Consider the following 21253-nt stretch of genomic DNA (forward strand, 5'->3'; position numbering starts at 1 on the left):
ACTGCAGCCTACCAGGCTCCTCCGTCCATGGGATTTTCCAGGCAAGAGTGCTGGAGTGGGGTGCCATCGCCTTCTCAGAAACACAGGCATAGACACATGCAAGACACACACACAACTCACTCCTATGCCTAAGCAGAAAACACTTGGAATCCAGAATACTACTATTTTATGTCATAATCTGTGGTAGACAGGCCGTAGATGATCCTCAGTAATCCTTACTTTCTAGTATTTGCATTTTTGTATAATCTCCCCTTGAGTGTGGCAAGACCTGTGACTTATTTCTAATGACTTGACTTTAACAAAGGTCACAGGACATCACTCTAGTTATAAAAACCTTATCTATATAAGCCTCTGTTTTCCATGAAGATAGACTTGCTCTGGATATTCTGCTTGTTGGCTTAAGTGAGTCACTGAATTAGAAGTGACATCTTGAAGCTGAGGATAACCTCTGAATGAATTCCTACAACAACCTAAGTGCTCTTGGAGGCAATTCTTTCCCAGTTGAACCACCAGATGAGAACAGTCTTTATTCACAAACAGCATGATCTTCTATAAAGAAAATATGAATTCGACAAAAAAAGCTACTAGAAATAAAACATGAATTGAGCAAGGTTATGGAATATAAGGTCAGTTTACAAAATTCAACAAATAAATAAAAAACAGTGAGAAATTAAAATTTGAAAAATACCATTCAACATTGTATAACAAATATAAAATGCTTTGGGATCAAACTGACAAAGATTGTGCAAGGTCTATGTATAGAAAACTGTAAGACATCACTGAAAGAAATTAAAGAAGATGGAAACAAATTGAGAGATATACAATGTTTATGAGTCAAATGATACAATTTTTTCAGATGTCCATCCCTTTTAAATTAACATGTAGAATCAATGTGATCTCAATCAAAATATCAGCACAGTTTATCTGTAGATATTTTTAAACTGATTCTAAAATTATTGTAGAAATGCAATGCAAGATGTCTGGAATAGGCAAAATAACTTTGAAAAGGAAAACAAAGTTAGAGAACTTCTTCCTAACTCCAAATATTAAAGTCACTATACAATAATTGAAACAGTGTGGTATTGCATAAAGATAGACCAATAGATTAATAGAACCTAATAGAATCTAGAAATTGATTCATATTTATGCACCCAACTGAAAATTCACTGGAGAAAAAATAGTCTTTTTGACATCTGGTGATAGGAATGTTGGATATGCCTATGCAAAAATATGAACTATATAAAAATTAGCACATAATGAATTATAAACTTTTTTGAAATTTAGCTTTAATGGTTATATAATCAATTTACAATGTTTTAGTTCCAGGTATACAGCAGAATAATTCAGTTTTATATGTATATGAGTGTGTGTGTGGGTATGTATATTCTTTTTCAGGCTATTTTTCATTTTAGGGTATTATAAGAAATAGAATATAGTGTCCTATATTAAACAGTGCATAATATTTGTTTATCTATTTTACATGTAGTAATGTTCATCTGTTAATCCCAAACTTCTAATTTATCCCTTTCCCTTTGATCACCATGAGTTTGTTCTTGAGGTCTGTGAATCTATTGCTGTTTTGTAAATAAGTTCATTTGTATCATAGTTTTAGATTTCATATATAAGTGATATCATATAAATTTATCTTTATCTGACTCATTTCAGTTAGTATGATCACCTAGGTTCATCCATATTGCTGCTGCTGCTGCTAAGTCGCTTCAGTTGTGTCTGACTCTGTGCAACCCCTTTGATGGCAGTCCACCAGGCTCCCCCATCCCTGGGATTCTCCAGGCAAGAACACTGGGGGGGTTGCCATTTCTTTCTCCAATGCATGAAAGTGAAAAGTGAAAGCGAAGCCGCTCAGTTGTGTCCGACTGGCAGAGACCCCATGGACTGCAGCCTACCAGGCTCCTCCATCCATGGGATTTTTCCAGGCAAGAGTATTGGAGTGGGTTGCCATTGCCTTTTCCCCATATTGCTACAAATGGCATTATTTCATTTTTTATAGCTGAGTAGTATTCCATTGGGACTTCCCTAGTGGCTCAGGTGTTAAAGAATTTGCTGTGATTAGGAGACATGGGTTTGATCCCGAGCTCGGGAAGATCCCCTGGAGAAGGGAATGGCAACCCACTCCAGTATTCTTGCCTGGACAGAGGAGCCTGGTGGGCTGCAGTCAGTCCATGAGGTCACAAGAACTGGACATGACTTAGCAACTAAACCACCACTACCCCATTACATATGTGTGTGTATACGCGCGCGCACACACACACACACACATATATATGTATAGTGGTGTATATATATATATATATATATATATATATATATAGTGGGTATATGTCAGTGTATTTGACCCCATCTCGTCTTTATTCATTTATCCCTTGATGGACATTTAGGTTGCTTTCATTTCTTGGCTACTGTAAATAGTGCTGCAGTGAACACTGGGATGGATGAATATTTTCAAATTAGACTTTTGACTTATCTAGTTACATGCCTAAGAGTGGGGTTTCTGGATCATACAATAAGTCTAATTTTAGTTTTTCTTAAGGAAACTCCATACTGTTTTTCATGGTGACTATACTTGATTTTGGAGAAGGCAATGGCACCCCACTCCAGTACTCTTGCCTGGAAAATCCCATGGATGGAGGAGCCTGGTAGGCTGCAGTCCATGGGGTTGCGAAGAGTCGGATGAGACTGAGCGAATTCCTTTTCACTTTTCACTTTCATGTATTGGAGAAGGAAATGGCAACCCACTCCAGTGTTCTTGCCTGGAGAACCCTAGGGACAGGGGAGCCTGGTAGGCTGCCGTCTATGGGGTCACATGGAGTCAGACATGACTGAATTGACTTAGCAGCAGCAGCAGCATACTTGATTTACAGTCCCACCAACAGTGTAAGAGGGTACCTTTTTCTAAACACCCTCTCCAGCATGTAGTATTTATAGACTTTCTGATGATGTTCATTCTGACTGATGTGTGGTGATACCTCATTTCCATTTTGATTGGCATTTCTCTAATAGTTAAGCATCTTTTAATGTGCCTTTTGACCATCTGTATGTCTTCTTTGGAGAAATGTCTATTTAGGTCTTCTGCTCATTTTGTGATTGGGTTGTCCTTTTGATATTGAACTGTATGAGGAGTTTGTATATTTTGGAGATTAATCCCTTATTGGTCACATCATTTGCAAATATTTTCTTCTATTTTGTAGATTATCTTTTTGTTTTGTTTATGGTTTCCTTTGCTATGTAAAAGCTTTTAAGTACAATTAGGTCCCATTTGTTTATTTTTGCTTTTGTTTCCATTACTTTAGGAGATGGGTCCAAAAAGAGTAGTGCTGGAATTTATGTCAGAGAGTATCTTGCCTATGTTTTCTTCTAGGAGTTTTATAGTATCTAATCTTACACTTAGGTCTTTAATCCATTTGGAGTTTATTTTTGTATCTGATGTTAGAGAATATTCTTACTTCATCCTTTTACAAGTTACAATATACTTTAAATCAGATGTGGGAGATGTCAATTTGTTCTTTCTCAAGACTGCTTTGCTATTTGGTATCTTTTCCACATGAATCTGAAGAATTTTTTTTCTGTTTTTGTTAAAGAAAGCTTTGGGGATTTTTATAGGAATTGCATTGAATCTGGAGTTTACTTTGGGTTATGGATATTTGAACAATACTAGGTCTTCCAATTCATAAATTCAGCCTATCTTACTGTTTATCTATATCTTAATTTCTATCCACAATGTTTTATAGTTTCCTTGTACAAATATTTGCCTAGTGGTTGTTTATTCCTAAGTATTTTATTCTTTTTGATGTTATTATAAATGAGATTATTTTTTTAGTTTTATTTTCAGATTTCCTATTGGTATTTTGTAAAAAGCACAACAACATTTTTAATGTCTATTTTGTGCCCTACAATTTTATTGGATACATTAATTCTAACACCTTTTTGTGGACTCTTTAGGCCTTTCTACATATAACAGCATCTCATCTGCAAACATAAGTTTAAGTTTACTTCTTTCTTTATGATTAGAATATTTTTATTTATTTTTCTTGCCTAATTGCTCTGTCTAGGATTTCCAATACTACATAAATAGAAGTGGTCAAAGTGGACATCCTTGGCTTGTTCCTGATTTAGAGGAAGGGATTTCAGTTTTTCACTAAGTCTGATCTAGCTGTAGGGTTTTCACATACAGTTGAACCTCGAAGCACATGGATTTAAACTGCATGGTTCTACATATACCTCAATTTTTTTCAATACATAGACTACTATATGATCAATGTTGGTTGAATCCACAGATGCAGGACTGCAGATATGGAGAACTGATTATGGGACTTGAATATCTATGGATTTTGGTGTCTGCAGCAGTTCCTGTAACCAATTCCTCCCAGCTACCAAGGTATGATCTATGTGGATTTTTTGATTTTCCAGGTAATTAGCCCCCCTAACCCCTGCATATTTCAAGGATCAACTGCACATGGTCTTCATTATATTGAGGTAACATCTTTCTATTTTTAGCTTGTTGAGTTTCTTTATAATGAAAGTTTGTTGAATTTTGTCAAATGATTTTTCTGCATTTATTGAGATAATCATGTGATTTTCATTCTTCATTCTATTAATGTGCTTTATTACATTGATTTGTTTTCATTTGTTGAAACATCTTTACATTCCAGGGATATACCTGTTTAGCCATGGTGTATAATCCTTTTAATGTGCTGTTGAATTTAATTTAATAGTATCAACACTTTATTGAGGGATTTTGCATCTCTATTCATTAGGGATATCAACCTATAGTTTTCTTTTCTGATAGTGTCTTTTTCTGCTTTTGTTATCAAGATAATGAAGTCCTCATAAAATGAATTTGGAAATATTCCATGATCTTCACATTTTTGGAAGAGATTGGGAAGGATTGGTATTAATTCTTCCGCAAAATGTTTGGTAAAATTCACCAGTGAAGCCATTAGGTCCTAGGCTTCTCTTTGTTGAAAGATTATTGAGTACTGGTTCACTCTCCCATTAGTTATAGGTCTGTTCAGATTTTGTACTTCTTTATGATTCTTGTTGGTAGGTTGTATGTTTCTGGGAATTTATCTGTTTCTTCTATATTATATGATTTGTTCACATATATAAGTGCCTATAGTTGTTACTTAAGATCCTTTACTTATCTGTCACTTTAGTTGTATTGGATCTTTTTAAATTTTTCATATTATCTGAATCTTCTCTCTTTTTCTTTTGGTCTAGCTAAGACTGTAAGCATTCTGTATATGTCTGTTTGGTTCATTTAGTCCAGTATTATTTAACTATTCTGTTTTCTTAATGATCTGTCTGGATATTATAACCATTATTGAAAGGGGAATATTTAAATCTGCTAACATTATGTTGTCTAAGCCCTTTTAATTCTGTCAGTGCTTGCTTCACGTGTATAGCTGTTCTGGTGTTGGATATACATGTAATTATAATTGTTATATCTTCCTGGTGAATTGACCCTTTTATCATGATAAAATATCCTTTTTTGTCTTTTATGACAGTTTTTAAATTAAAGTAAATTTGTCTGATATAATTTTATCCACCCCTGTTCTCTTTTTGTTAATATTTGCATGGAATATTTTTCCATCCTTTCACTTTTACACTAAAAGTGTAAAAGATTTATCCTTAAGTCTAAAGTGAGTCCTTGTAGATATCATATGATTGGATGTTGTTGTTATTGTTTAATCCAGTCTGTCACTTTACGTCTTTAGAAGAAGGGGGTCAATCTGTTTACATTTAAAGTTATTATTGATAGAGAAAGACTGTTACCATTTTGTCGATTGTTTTCTGTCATGTAGTTCTTTTGTTCTTATTTTCTTCACTTTCTTTGTGTTTCACTGATTTTTTTTTTGTAGTGATGTTTTTATACTTTTCTTATTCTCTTTTGTGTATTTTCTGATTGTCATGGGCTTTCATGCTTACATAAAACATAACAATCTATTTTAAGCTGATAACTTCTTGAATTCAGTTGCATATGAAAACACTTTTGTTTTTCTCCCACCCCCATATTTTATGTTGTTGGTGTCACAAATTACACAATATTATATATCCATTAACATATTTTTGTAGTTATGTTTGTTTTTACATTTAGTTTTTAACTTCTGTGTCAGAATTAAAAGTTATTTATGCATCACCATTATAGTATTATATATTTGTCTATATATTTATCTTTGCCAGTGAGCTTTATATTTTCCTGTGCTTTTGTGCTGCTATCTACTATCTTTCAACTTGAAGGACTCATGTTAGCACTTACAAGCAGATCGCAGTAGTGATTATCTTCCTTGAGCTTTTATTTATCTGAAAAAGTCTGTATCTCTCCTTCACTTTTTAAAGACAACTTTTTTTACACCTGTTTAAGTTTCACAGAAAAGTTGAGGGGAAGGTGCAGAAATATCTCATATATTCACTGTCCCTACAAATGCACAGCCTACATCATTATCAACATCTTCCACCAGAGGGGTACATTTGTCACCATTGATGAATCCGCGTTGACATATAATCATCCAAAGTCTGTAGTTTACATTTGCACTTGATGTGGTACATTCCATGTGTTTTGACAAATGTATAACGACATGTATCCATCATTACAGTATCACAGAGAGTAGCTACTGCTGTAAAACTCCTCTGTATTCTGTTTGTCCCTTCCTTACACATTATTCCTGGCAACCACTGATCTTTTTATGTTTTCTGAAGTATCAGCAAGTTGTCTAGTTATTATTATTATTTTGCTCTTAGTAACCCGCAGTCCACTGTATGCTGGGACCCTCTGGGACAGCTAAAAAGGAACCTAGTCTCTCGAGCAGCCCCCCTCACCTCATCATTCAAAGCAAATGTGTTGCTGTTGAGATGCCTTATTTTCCCTTCTCTTTCTCCCAAGTTGTCAGTTTTGGATTATGTGTATTATAACCAATTATGGTGTGTATAATAGACCCTTGAACTTGTACATAAAAACACTGAGTAATAAAAATGTAATAGTACTTTGATAGCATAATCAAAATTAGAAGAAGAGAATTCACTACCAGGAAAATTACCAAAATATTTTAAAATATAGATTAGAAATCAACAGAGAAATGAATAATGGGCCTGCAGTGCTCAGAGAAAATATGAAGAGCAAAATTAAATCATTGCAAAGATGAGAAACAAGTTTAAATTCACAAACATAGACTAAACCATGACTTAAAGGACCTAGTAGAGGAGCTTCCTATCAGAAGATAGACCAGTTTTTCCCTATTCCTTATGGCAGAAAGTGAAGAGGAACTCAAAAGCCTCTTGATGAAAGTGAAAGTGGAGAGTGAAAAAGTTGGCTTAAAGCTCAACATTCAGAAAACGAAGATCATGGCATCCGGTCCCAACACTTCATGGGAAATAGATGGGGAAACAGTGGAAACAGTGTCAGACTTTATTTTTCTGGGCTCCAAAATGACTTCAGATGGTGACTGCAGCCATGAAATTAAAAGACGCTTACTCCTTGGAAGGAAAGTTATGACCAACCTAGATAGCATATTCAAAAGCAGAGCCATTACTTTGCCAACAAAGGTCCGTCTAGTCAAGGCTATGGTTTTTCCTGTGGTCATGTATGGATGTGAGAGTTGGACTGTGAAGAAGGCTGAGTGCCAAAGAATTGATGCTTTTAAACTGTGGTATTGGATAAGACTCTTGAGAGTCCCTTGGACTGCAAGGAGATCCAACCAGTCCATTCTGAAGGAGATCAGCCCTGGGATTTCTTTGGAAGGAATGATGCTAAAGCTGAAACTCCAGTCCTTTGGCCACCTCATGCAAAGACTTGACTCATTGGAAAAGACTCTGATGCTGTGAGGGATTGGGGGCAAGAGGAGAAGGGGACGACAGAGGATGAGATGGCTGGATGGCATCACTGACTCGATGGATGTGAGTCTGAGTGAACTCCAGGAGTTGGTGATGGACAGGGAGGCCTGGCGTGCTGCAATTCATGGGGTTGCAAAGAGTCGGACATGACTGAGTGACTGATCTGACTTGATCTGATCTGAAGTACAACTCAAAGCCTTGGGTATTATATATAAAACGAAATAAAAAGAGTATGAAAATTAAATAGAATCCTCCCTCCCTGTGCAAATCCACACACAGGTGATATTAGAGAACATTGAGTATACAGCTGGAACTTTTGTCATCATCACTTGGAAAAATAAAGTCCTGATCCTCCTTACTTGTGTTGGTGGAGATGACATGAGACGTCTGTGCACCCATTTCCACCCCTTTATAACGAGGAACACTCCTTTCTATGTCAATAGAGGCTAAGTGGGGAACCTGAACTTCCAACAGTCAATAATAAGGCAGCACCTCCCTACCTTTGGCATAGCAGTATCATGCACAGCCAGATAAAGTATGTTTGAGTAAGATTTAGAGTATTATAACAGAATATTAAAATTTCTGTTTAAGTAAAAGTTACTTATCATAGTGAAGTTCTAAATAATAAATAAAATAATTTTTAAAAAAGCCAATAGATGCAATTCTTGCATTTGAGCAATGAGGGAAGAGACTTGAATTCTGTAATAAAGATTTAAAGCATCTATGATAAGGAGATGCAACCAGTCCATTCTGAAGGAGATCAGCCCTGGGATTTCTTTGGAAGGAATGATGCTAAAGCTGAAACTCCAGTCCTTTGGCCACCTCATGGGAAGAGTTGACTCATTGGAAAAGACTCTGATGCTGGGAGGGATTGGGGGCAGGAGGAGAAGGGGACGACAGAGGATGAGATGGCTGGATAGCATCACTGACTCAATGGACGTGAGTTTGAGTGAACTCCGGGAGTTGGTGATGGACAGGGAGGCCAGGCGTTCTGCGATTCATGGGGTCACAAAGAGTCGGACACGACTGAGCGACTGATCTGATCTGATGATAAGAATGCTTCAGTAAGCAATTAGAAATACACTTGAAAAAAATGAAAAAAAGAAAATCTCAGCAAAGAAATGGAAAATATGCAGATATAAAGAGGAACCAAAGAGAAATTTTGAACTGGAAAATATAATAACAATTCAAAAAATAAATACTGGATAGGATCAACAGCAGGATGAATCCATGATGGAGGGCATTTAAGAAAGAAACAGCAAACTTGAAAGTAAGTGATAGAATTTATGCATCCTAAATAACAGCGAAAACATTGAAAAAGTAAAAATAACCTCAGGAACTTGTGATACTATAACAAAAGATTGAACATTTGTGTCATTAGAGTCCTACATGCAGAAAAGAAAGAGAGCAGGACTGAAAAGACTTGAAGAATTGCAACTGCAGCTTCTCATGTTTAGCAAATGACAAAAACCTATGAATTCAAGAGGCCGAGTAAACACCCCAAGTCACAAACCCAAAGAATTCCACACAAAGAAATATCAAACTTATGACAACTAAAATCAAGGAATAAAGTCTTAAAAGATATAATTTCTCTTTCACAACTTATCTACTGACTAAAAAAAAACAGATCTGAATTATAGTTAAGTTCCATCACAATAACTTGGAGGTCAGAAATTTTTTATGTGCAGAAAGAAAAGAACTGTCAATACAAAATTTTATGTCCAGTAAAAATATCTTTCAGAAATGAGGGTGAAAATTAATGTATCTTTAGATAAAGAAAAAGCAAGAGAATTTTCCATCAAGATCTACCCTAAAAGAATTTTTCTAAACAGAAATGATAAAAGATGCTATCTTTAAATATTAGGAAGAAAGTACATAATAAGCAAAATATGGGTAAATAAAATCAACTTTCTTTTTCAATGTTTTCTTTTTGTGTTTTCTACATTATGTTTGATAGCTGAAACAAAACTATAATATAGTCATTGTGGTATGTAGAGGAAATATTTACAACAATCATATTAAAAATGCAGGACAGTATAGGGAGATTGCTGCTGCTGCTGCTAAGTCGCTTCAGTCCTGTCCGACTCTGTGCAACCCCATAGATGGCAGCCCACCAGGCTCCCCTGTTCCTGGGATTCTCCTGGCAAGAACACTACAGTGGGTTGCCATTTCCTTCTCCAGTGCATGAAAGTGAAAAGTGAAAGTGAAGTCGCTCAGTCGTGTCCGACTCTAGTGACCCCATGGACTGTAGCCTACCAGGCTCCTCCATCCATTGGATTTTCCAGGCAAAACTACTGGAGTGGGGTGCCAATGCCTTCTCCGATAGGGAGATTAGTTTTCCATATTTCAGCTGAGCTGGTGAAATGATGACACTAGTAGACTGTGTCAGATCAGATCAGTCGCTCAGTCGTGTCCGACTCTGCGACCCTATGAATCGCAGAACGCCAGGCCTCCCTGTCCATCACCAACTCCTGGAGTTCACTCAAACTCATGTCCATCGAGTCAGTGATTCCATCCAGCCATCTCATCCTCTGTCGTCCCCTTCTCCTCCTGCCCCCAATCCCTCCCAGCATCAGAGTCTTTTCCAGTGAGTCAAGTCTTTGCATGAGGTGGCCAAAGGACTGGAGTTTCAGCTTTAGCATCATTCCTTCCAAAGAAATCCCAGGGCTGATCTCCTTCAGAATGGACTGGTTGGATCTCCTTGCAGTCCAAGGGACTCTCAAGAGTCTTCTCCAACACCACAGTTCAAAAGCAACAATTCTTCGGCACTCAGCCTTCTTCACAGTCCAACTCTCACATCCATACATGACCACAGGAAAAACCATAGCCTTGACTAGACGAACCTTTGTTGGCAAAGTAATGGCTCTGCTTTTGAATATACTATCTAGGTTGGTCATAACTTTCCTTCCAAGGAGTAAGCGTCTTTTAATTTCATGGCTGCAGTCACCATCTGAAGTCATTTTGGAGCCCAGAAAAATAAAGTCTGACACTGTTTCCACTGTTTCCCCATCTATTTCCCATGAAGTGTTGGGACCGGATGCCATGATCTTCGTTTTCTGAATGTTGAGCTTTAAGCCAACTTTTTCACTCTCCACTTTCACTCTCGTCAAGAGACATTTGAGTTCCTCTTCACTTTCTGCCATAAGGGTGGTGTCATCTGCATATCTGAGGTTATTGATATTTCTCCCGGCAATCTTGATTCCAGCTTGTGTTTCTTCTAGTCCAGCGTTTCTCATGATGTACTCTGCATATATGTTAAATAACCAGGGTGACAATATACAGCCTTGACGAACTCCTTTTCCTATTTGGAACCAGTCTGTTGTTCCATGTCCAGTTCTAACTGTTGCTTCCTGACCTGCATACAAATTTCTCAAGACGCAGATCAGGTGGTCTGGTATTCCCATCTGTTTCAGAATTTTCCACAGTTTATTGTGATCCACACAGTCAAAATCTTTGGCATAGTCAATAAAGCAGAAATGGCACCCCACTCCAGTACTCTTGCCTGGAAAATCCCATGGACGGAGGAGCCTGGTAGGCTACAGTCCATGGGGTCGCTAAGAGTCGGACATGAGTGAGCGACTTCACTTTCACTTTTCACTTTTATGCATTGGAGAAGGAAATGGCAACCCACTCCAGTGTTCTTGCCTGGAGAATCCTAGGGACGGGGGAGCCTGGTGGGCTGCCGTTTATGGGGTCACACAGAGTCGGACATGACTGAAGTGACTTAGCAGCAGCAGATTTTTTTCTGGAACTCTCTTGCTTTTTCCATGATCCAGCGGATGTTGGCAATTTGATCTCTGGTTCCTCTGCCTTTCTAAAACCGGCTTGGACATCAGGAAGTTCATGGTTCATGTATTGCTGAAGCCTGGCTTGGAGAATTTTGAGCATTACTTTACTAGTGTGTGAGATGAGTGCAATTGTGCGGTAGTTTGAGCATTCTTTGGCATTGCCTTTCTTTTGGATTGGAATGAAAATTGACCTTTTCCAGTCCTGTGGCCACTGCCACAGTTTTCCAAATTTGCTGGCATATTGAGTGCAGCACTTTCACAGCATCATCTTTCAGGATTTGGAATAGCTCAACTGGAATTCCATCACATCCACTAGCTTTGTTCGTAGTGATGCTTTCTAAGGCCCACTTGACTTCACATTCCAGGATGTCTGGCTCTAGGTCAGTAATCACACCATCGTGATTATCTGGGTCGTGAAGATCTTTTTTGTACAATTCTTCTGTGTGTTCTTGCCATCTCTTCTTAATATCTTCTGCTTTTGTTAGGTCCATACCATTTCTGTCCTTTATGGAGCTCATCTTTGCATGAAATGTTCCTTTGGTATCTCTGATTTTCTTGAAGAGATCTCTAGTCTTTCCCATTCTGTTGTTTTCCTCTATTTCTGTGTAGGTTATGTATATATTATGAAATGCATCAACCAACCACCAAAAAAAGATATGAAAAGAGACACACTCAAAAATACTATAAATATATAAAAAATTGGAATCTAAAATTTTTTTAACCTGCAAGAAGTTAGGTGAAAAATCAGAAAAACAAAAAACAGGGATACAAGTGGAAAACAAAAATTATAATGCACACCTGAACCTTAGATATCAATAATTACATTAAGTGAAATGGCATAAGTATACCATTTAAAAGACAGATTGGTAGAGTGTATTAAGACATGACCCGTGTATGAGTTATCTTCAAAATCCTTAGTATAACAATATGTTGTTCAGTTGCTCAGTCATGTCATGTCCAACTCTGCAACCCCATGGACTGCAGCACACCAGGCTTCCCTGTCCTTCACCATCTCCTGGAGGTTGCTCAAGCTCATGTCCATTGAGTCAGTGATACCGTCCAACTATCTCATCCTCTGTTGTCCCCTTCTCCTGTCTTCAGTCTTTCCCAGCATCAGGGTCTTTTCTAATGAGTCAGCCCTTTGCATCAGGTGGCCAAAGTATTGGATCTTCAGCTTCAGCATGAGCCCTTTCAATGATTATTCAGTATTGATTTCCTTTAGGATTGACTAGGGAACATTTTATATTATGTGAACATTAAACAAAGGAAGGCAGGAGTTATTATATTAATATTGAATGAAAGAGTAATTAGAACAAAGGTAATTACCAGAGACAGATGAAGATATTATGTGATAAATCAGTCAATCCACCAAGAAAATATAGAAATCCTAAGTGTGTGTGTACCAAATAACAGAGCTGTAAGATATGTGAAATAGAACGGGAATGAGCAATAGTAAAATTTACAATTATGTATGAGAATATCAAAACACTTCTGTCAGCCAAGTGAAAAAATGGACAGATGACTTAAATAGATATTTCTCCAAAGAATACATACATATGGTCAAGAGGCACATGAAAAGATGTTCAACATCACCAATTATTAGAGAAATGCGAATTGAAACTATAAGATATTTCCTCATAATAGTCAGGATGACTTTCATCAAAAATCCACAAACAATAAATGCTAGAGAGGGTGTGTAGAAAAGGGAACCCTTCTACACTGTTGGTAGTGCCACTGTGGAGAACAGTATGGAGGTTCCTAAAAAATTAAAAACAGCTACCATATGATCCTTCAATTCTACTCCTGGGTTATATGCAGAGAAAAATATGGTCCAAAAGGATACATGCACCCCAGTGCTCACTGCAGCACTGTTTACAATAAACAAAACATGGAAACAACCTAAATTGTCCATCACCAGAGAAATAGATAAAGAAGATGCGGTACATACATACAACAGGTTATTCATCCATTAACAAGAATGAGACAATGTCATCTGCAGCAACATGGATGGACCTAGAGATCGTCATAATGAGTGAGATGAATCAGAGAAAGACAAACATCATATGATATAACATATGCATAATCTAAAAAGAAATGATACAAATAAACAGAAGCAGACTCACAGACTTAGAGAATGAATTTATGGTTACCAGGGGGAAGTATGGGGAGAAGGGATAGTTAGGGAGTTTGAAATTGGCATGTACACCCTGATGTATTTAAAATAGGTAACCAGCAAAGACCTACTATATAGGACAGGGAACTCTGCTCAATGTTATGTAACAACCTAAATGGGAAAAAGGTATAACTGAATCACTTTTCTGTACACTTGAAACTATCACAAAATTGTTAATAAACTATACTCAAATATTAAACAACAAATTCTACATATACCAAAGGGAATTACATTCACTATCAAGTAATAAACTATAATAGAAAAGAAAAAAAAAAAGTTTATCAACAATTAGCAGAACAAGTATACATAAAAGTAGCAACGATACGGAGGAATTCCAAAAGATCTTTACCAACAGAATCAAATTGACGTTTATAGAACATGCCACCCCAAAAAAGCATGATATGCATTCCTTTCAAGTGTTCAACACACATACACCAAAACAGACAATACCCAGGGCCAGAAATCAAGCCTCAACAATTTTTTAAAAATTTAAACTCTGTAGCATATGTTATCTACATGGATGTACAATGAAATCAATTGAATTGATAGAATCAAACTAAAAAACAACAATAAAAAGAAAGCAGAAAATCTCCAAACACTTAAAAACACACTTGTAAATAGATCCAGGAAGAGTCTCAAAGGAAATTTTGAAAAATACACTTAACTGAATGAAAATGGAAGTATAAAAATTTTGTGAGGCACAGCTAAAATCACGCTAAGAAGGGAATTTATAACTTCAAAAACATACATTGGAGAAGAGGAAAAATCTCAAATCAATGATCTAAGCTTTCATCTAAAGAACTTAAAAGTTAAAAAGAAAGGTAAGCAAAAATAATGCCAATGGAAGCAGAGAAATAAGACAAGAGCAGTAATCCATGAAATTGAAAACAGAAGCAGTAGAGAAAATCAGTGAAACAAAGAGTTGATTGATTCTTTGAAGAATAAAATTGGCACTCCCCTAGAAGACTAACCAACAGAAAAAGAGAGGACACAAATTACTCATGAAACAGAGCTATCACTACAGACCGTGCAGACATCACAGATAGTAAGTGAATATCACAAACAAATCTATGCACATAAATTTGACAATTTAGATAAAATGTACCAATACCTTGGAAAATTCAAGTTACCAAAACTCAAATAGTAAATAGATCATTTGAATAGTCCTTTAACTATTGAATATTGAACTGGTAATTTAAAAATTTTCCAAAATAGGAATCCCCAGGCCCAACTAGTTTTACTGGAGAATTCTGCCAAACTTTAAAGAATTAGCACCATTTCTCCACAATTTACTTGCTCTGGTCTCCGTGTTTGTGTCCCCCCATACTTCTCATGCTGTAATCATAATTCCCAGCATGATGGTGTTAGGAGGCAGATACTCGATGGACATGGGTTTGAGTGAACTCCGGGAGTTGGTGATGGACAGGGAGGCCTGGCGTGCTGCAATTCATGGGGTCTCAAAGAGTCGGACACGACTGAGTGACTGAACTGAACTGAACTTTGAAATGAGATTAAGTCAGGAGGGCAGAACCCTCACAATGAGATTAATACTCTTATAAAAGAGATCCCATGGAGCTCCCCAGACCCTTCCACCTGTGAGGATGCACGAAGTCTGCAATGAGAAGAGAGTGCTCACCCAACTGTGCTAGCACCCTGATCTCAGACTTCCAACATTCAGAACTGTGAGAAATAAAGTTCTGTTGTTTATCAGCCAGCCAATCTGTGATAGAAGTCCAAATAGACCGAGAACCCTATGGAAAATAGAAGATAAAGATATAGGTTCCAATTTGTTTCACGAAGCTGCTGCTGCTGCTACAGCTGCTGCTAAGTCGCTTCAGTCGTTTCCGACCCTGTGCGACCCCATAGATGGCAGCCCACCAGGCTCCTCCCTCCCTGGGATTCTCCAGGCAAGAATGCTGGAGTGGGTTGCCATTTCCTTCTCCAATGCATGCTGCATGCTAAGTCGTTTCAGTAGTGTCCGACTCTGTGAGACCCCATGGACAACAGCCCACTAGGCTCCTCTGTCCACAGGATTCTCCAAGCAAGAATACTGGAGTGAGTTGCCGTTTGCTTCTCCAAATGAAGCTAGTATTACCCTAATACCAAGAAAACAACAAAAGACAGTTGCACGCCACTATTCCTATTAACTATAGATTTTTTAAAAAAAATCTTTAACAAAATATTAGAAAATGAAACTGGGAAACATACGTAAAGATTTATGCACCTCAACCAAGTGGGTTTATTCCAAGAATACAAGGCTGGTTCAATATCATTCAAAGTCACCTGCTATATTAACAGAATAAAGAATAAATATTACATGATCATATCCATTGATGCAGGAAAAGCATTTGACAAAATTCAACATCCATTCAGTTATAAATGTGAAAAAATAGTTCTAGAGAAGAACTCAATCAATGTCATAAAGCACATCTATAAAAGTCCTATAGCTAACTTTATATTGATACTTAATAGTGAAAGACTGAATTCTTTCCCCACAAAATGAGGAACTAAGAAATGCACCTAATGTGTCTCAAGTAGGAGGTTTGGGAGCTACTCAGACATCAACTCTGAGGGGAAAGTATTTTGTTGAGATCATTTTAGTTTTGAGTATAAAGCTTGACTTTGCAAAAGAAGAACTTCAAAATCTAGGTTATTAAAGATGCAGTAAAGTACTCTTTTATTTTACAATGGCTAAAGGGTAGAAAGGCTTTGGGGGCTACTCTACAAATCACATGGCATTTTTAATCAAGATGGCATGTTGGCAGAAATCTGATCTGCAGTCTTATTTAGTTTGGCTAGCAATGTTGTTGTTATTGTTAATGAGAATTAGAGTGCCTTCCATGGAGATCTGTGCTCTCCTATTCCTCACTGTGCCCATACCCTCTATTGTCTGATATTTGGCCCTGCCTCAGTCACTTATGTAACCTGCCTGTTTTCCTGTTCAGTTCAGTTCAGTGGTTCATTCGTGTCCGACTCTTTGCGACCCCATGAATCACAGCATGCCAGGCCTCCCTGTCCATCACCAACTCCCAGAGTTCATTCAGACTCATGTCCATTGAGTTAGTGATGCCATCCAGCCATCTCATCCTCTGTCGTCCCCTTCTCCTCCTGCCCCCAATCCCTCCCAGCATCTGAGTCTTTTCCAATGAGTCAACTCTTCACATGAGGTGGCCAAAGTACTAAAACTTGTGACTCTTGGCTTATAATGTTGTTGCAACAAAAACAAATCAATTCTAAGTTCAAATAAATGAACTTACAAACAAACTTTTACAACCATAAGACGATTAGACAGGGCTTTTTAAGACTTGCCAATAAAACACACAGGAAACTGGATATTAAGGTCCAGGGGAGAGAGTTTCAAGATTTAGTACAAGTGAAGTAGGGTTTCTCCTTCCCAAAGTACTTAAAAGCCACAATAGGTTTAGCAAGGTTTCTTAAAGAAGCTGAACAAGCATTTTGAATAAGAAAGAATATTAGATTGTAAAAAAGAAAATTTTTGCATGTCAAACTTGATCAGTTATCCCCATTCTGCAACACCATATGCCACATCAGTTCAGTTCAGTTGCTCAGTCATGTCTGACTCTTTGTGGTCCCAGGGACTGCAGCACGCCAGGCTTCCCTGTCCATCACCAACTCCCAGAGCTTGCTCAAACTCATGTCCATTGAGTCGGTGATATTATCCAACCATCTCATCCTCTGTCGGCCCCTTCTCCTCCTGCTTTCAATCTTTCCCACATCAGTGACCAGAAAACTCACCTTTATTAGGCTCAGTATTTTTCAGGCTGATCATTCCTTGGCAGATTCTTATTCTTCAAACTTCTTTTTTTTTTAAATAATCCATACTAACAACACTCCTTCTGTGGTTACATCAGTTGCTCTGTAGTCTGGTTGATGCTCGTTGCACAATGTTGCACATTGTTTACAGTGATTAAAATGAAGGAAACTCGGATCCAACAATTCTATTTGGGAGAGCATCACATATTCTAATAGATGCTTGGGAAGCAAAATGGCCATATTGGTGGCATATTTACAAGTCATCTCTGAATACATTTTATTTACATTTGGTATATATCTTCAGTTTTATCCCATGAGTTTAATTTCATTTCAGATAATACATTTGATATTACTTTGTCCACAATACTCGTTTCATCAGGACAAGTGAGACTGTGGGAAAAGCAAGACTTTGCCATTGTATAGATACTCATAACAACTATTTCCTGCTTTGCGGTCTTGAGCAAGTCATGTAGCATTATTGGTCTTAATTTTCTCAAATATAAAAAGGGGTAAACTAAAGCTGTATTCAGTGGGCTATCATAAAAATTAAACAGATAAGGTACCTAAAAGGGAGTAACATATAAAGGTGTGCAATGTAGATTTTCTGCCCTCAGAGTGAGTCATTTTCTGACTTCATCCCCAAATTAGGGGGTGGGAAGGATGCTAGTAATAGACTTAATAGTGTTTCCTCAGCACTAATTAAGGGACAAATGTTTAAATATAAACCTCTCACACAGGTAATCATTTTCTATAATATTTATGGTATAATTGAGTACTATGTGGTATACCATAAATTATGGCTTAAAAATGGATTTGTCTGCATTCCAAATTACCATTTATATTTCTATGGGAAAATGCATTCCAGATTTTAAATAATCAACTCAGAAAAAGAAATTGTATCACAGCCTAGTCATAAATCAAGATTGCTAGGAGTGCTTAACTTTCACCTTCTTATGTCCTATCTAAGATTTTTAATTTCCTCTGAATAGAGTCCTATCAGTGACTAATAAGGTGCTCTGTTCACAGGAGGTACCTGGTAAATCTTTTTTGGTTTACTTTGATTTTTACAATTAGAAATGAAAGAAAATCAACTGTGGCAGGCAGTTGAGTACAAAAATGGCTCCAATTTGTCTCCTGTATCTACACCACTTATAACATGACACTGCAGCTCCTCCTTCAAGAATTGGACTCTGTGTCCTTTCCCATGGGATCTGGGTTGGCTTTATGATTTGCTTTGACTCATAGAAAGAGGCCAAAGTGACCATATGCCACTTGTGAGTCTTGACTTTAAGAGGCCTTTCCTGTGTCCATACTTCCTTGGAACTCTGCCACCATCATTTAAGTAAACTAGAACTCAACAGCTGGAAAGTGAGAGATCATGTAAGGAAAATCCAGTTATCCCAGCTGAGGTCATTCATCCCAGACCAGTTTACAGCCAACCAGCCTCAAAATATGTGAAAGAACCCAGCCTAGAGCTGCCTTCGTAACCTCCAGTTGACCCTAGATCCATGGGTAAGCCCAGCCAACATCAGAATAACTGCTTGGCCGACCCTTAGACTCATGAGCAGTCATACACGCTTGTTGTTTGAATCCAGTGAGGTTGGGGTTTGCTTCTGGCATAGCAAGAAATAACTGGTATATCAACTAGATTAGGTTCTAAGCAATGCATAGGGACTAATTCAGGAACACTGTGTTATGTTTTCAGTGGTGATCACAAGAAGAGAAATTTAGCATTTCAAAGAGGAAAATTTTTAGATCACTAGATTACTCAATTTTAGAAAAGAAAACTATAATACAACTGTAGGCATTAGTTTGAGGGACTAAAAGGAATATAATTAATAAATAATTCAAATATCTAGCAAAGTTTGGTAACTATAAAAATAGCAATTACTGATTAGAAGTCCAGGAAAGATGTGTGCTATATATATAAATCTTAGACTTCAAACAAAATGCTTCCTGCTTTACTGGCAATAAATATCTAAGAGGCTATTCTGGGGGAAAGCATCTTTTAAAACGTAAGAAAGAAAGAAAAAAAAAATTAAGAAAGACTGCCCAAGAGAAGCAATAAGGGAGCCCAGGATATGAGGGCAGTCAGACACAGACTAAAAACTAAATAGAGCCCCCCAAATTAAGAGTTTTCTATAGGCAACAGCAAAGTCCATAATATGCAGTTCTTTGAATAAATTAGAGGGAGGAAGTCAGCCAGAAACAGTGAGATGGATACAGTGCAAAAAGTCTATCAAAAAAAATGGGAGAGAAGATAACAGAGACTCAATTAATCCTTGGCTGTAATCATTCCTGAGGAAGATCTTAGGGAGTTTCCCACTCTGAAATTGTCTTCTGACAGAACCAGGTCAGAGGTAAGAGAACAAATATTGCTAAAAGCAAAGGTGTGCTGAAATGAATTGGCAAACTGAAAGTAGATCATTTGTACATTGCCAACCTGGTATTTTGAAGAAACCGAAGGATTTCTTCAGATAAGAGCTCTTCCCAAACAAAATATGCAAAAGACTCTCCTGTAATAGAGCACTCATCTCAAACGGCATTTGATTTTACATCTGAACACTTGCAGAAACTATATAAAAGAGTAGGATCATGTGATATTTATATAACATATGATTGAGTTACTGATTGCGATTTTTGTTCAAGCTGCAATCATAGATTGGTATATAGAAGGTGTTGTTTCTTTCTCCCAGATTTTACAAGAGAGTAGCCAAGTTTTATGCTTTGAATTCTGAGTTTTCCATTCCAAGTAGTCATTAACAGTTTCTGCAAGTCAGAAAGAAATATAAGTTTAACTCAAACCATGACAACTATACAAAATTCTCTTTGGGGAGAGTCTAAGATCACTGGGTGTGGGTTAAACTGAATAGTCCTTGCTGCTGCTGCTGCTGCTAAGTCACTTCAGTCGTTTCTGACTCTGTGTGACCCCATAGACGGCAGCCCATGAGGCTCCCGCGTCCCTGGGATTCTCCAGGCAAGAACACTGGAGTGGGTTGCCATTTCCTTCTCCAATGCAGGAAAGTGAAAAGTGAGAGTGGAGTCACTCAGTCGTGTCTGACTCTTAGCGACCCCATGGACTGCAGCCCACCAGGCTCCCATGTCCATGGGATTTTCCAGGCAAGAGTACTGGAGTGGGTTGCCATTGCCTTCTCGAATAGTCCTTAGGAAAAAGGAAATGAAAGCTGAAGGTAAGAGAAAGAAAAAAAATATGTATCTATGGTCTGCTGAAGGTTGGTAAAGATTCTCCAAGACTCCAGAGAAACAAGAGGGCTTAGGTGGTTTTCACAAATGGCAGACAGGACCTGGACTGGGAAGAGAGGGGAGATGATTATGGCGTACATATATAGGTTAGCTGTTGAATCGTGAGGTGCTGTGAACAGTCGTGAAGATTTCAGTGATTAGGTCTGGGGTTGGCAAATCAGACACTAGGATAGATAACTCTGTTCTGACACAGAATGTCAACCCTGAAGCAAGGGCAGGCTTGGCAGAATGTCAGCTAATCAGAAGAGGAATGGCATTAATGGTAATTTTTTTTCCATGAACTAACAGCTTGGCTGATACCTCTGTTTTTGGTTGTCCAATAATCATTAAGATCAAATGCTTCAAGTATCTTGAGTGGGATTCAGAATTTAGACATATGACATTTATTGTGTATGAGTATTCCCGGAAA

The 21253-nt window shown here is 37.6% G+C and overlaps 1 protein-coding gene across 2 annotated transcripts in view; it reads left to right on the forward strand.

Moving 5' to 3' along the window:
* The window catches only part of LOC147366884 (uncharacterized), a 636757-nt gene that overhangs the window by 314654 nt on the left and 300850 nt on the right, over positions 1 to 21253 (forward strand). For both annotated transcript variants that reach the window (XR_015169570.1, XM_086415110.1), the window contains exon 2: positions 4293 to 4393. Coding sequence is in view for 1 of the 2 variants with exons in the window: in XM_086415110.1 (XP_086271236.1) it covers positions 4293 to 4393 (101 nt within the window). In the remaining variant the exon portion in view is untranslated. The remainder of the gene's footprint in view (positions 1 to 4292; positions 4394 to 21253) is intronic.

Source organism: Bos grunniens, chromosome 8, assembly GCF_055505025.1.
Source record: "Bos grunniens cultivar Pamir isolate PY7600 chromosome 8, Bosgru_T2T1.0, whole genome shotgun sequence".
Taxonomy (NCBI): Eukaryota; Metazoa; Chordata; class Mammalia; order Artiodactyla; family Bovidae; genus Bos; species Bos grunniens.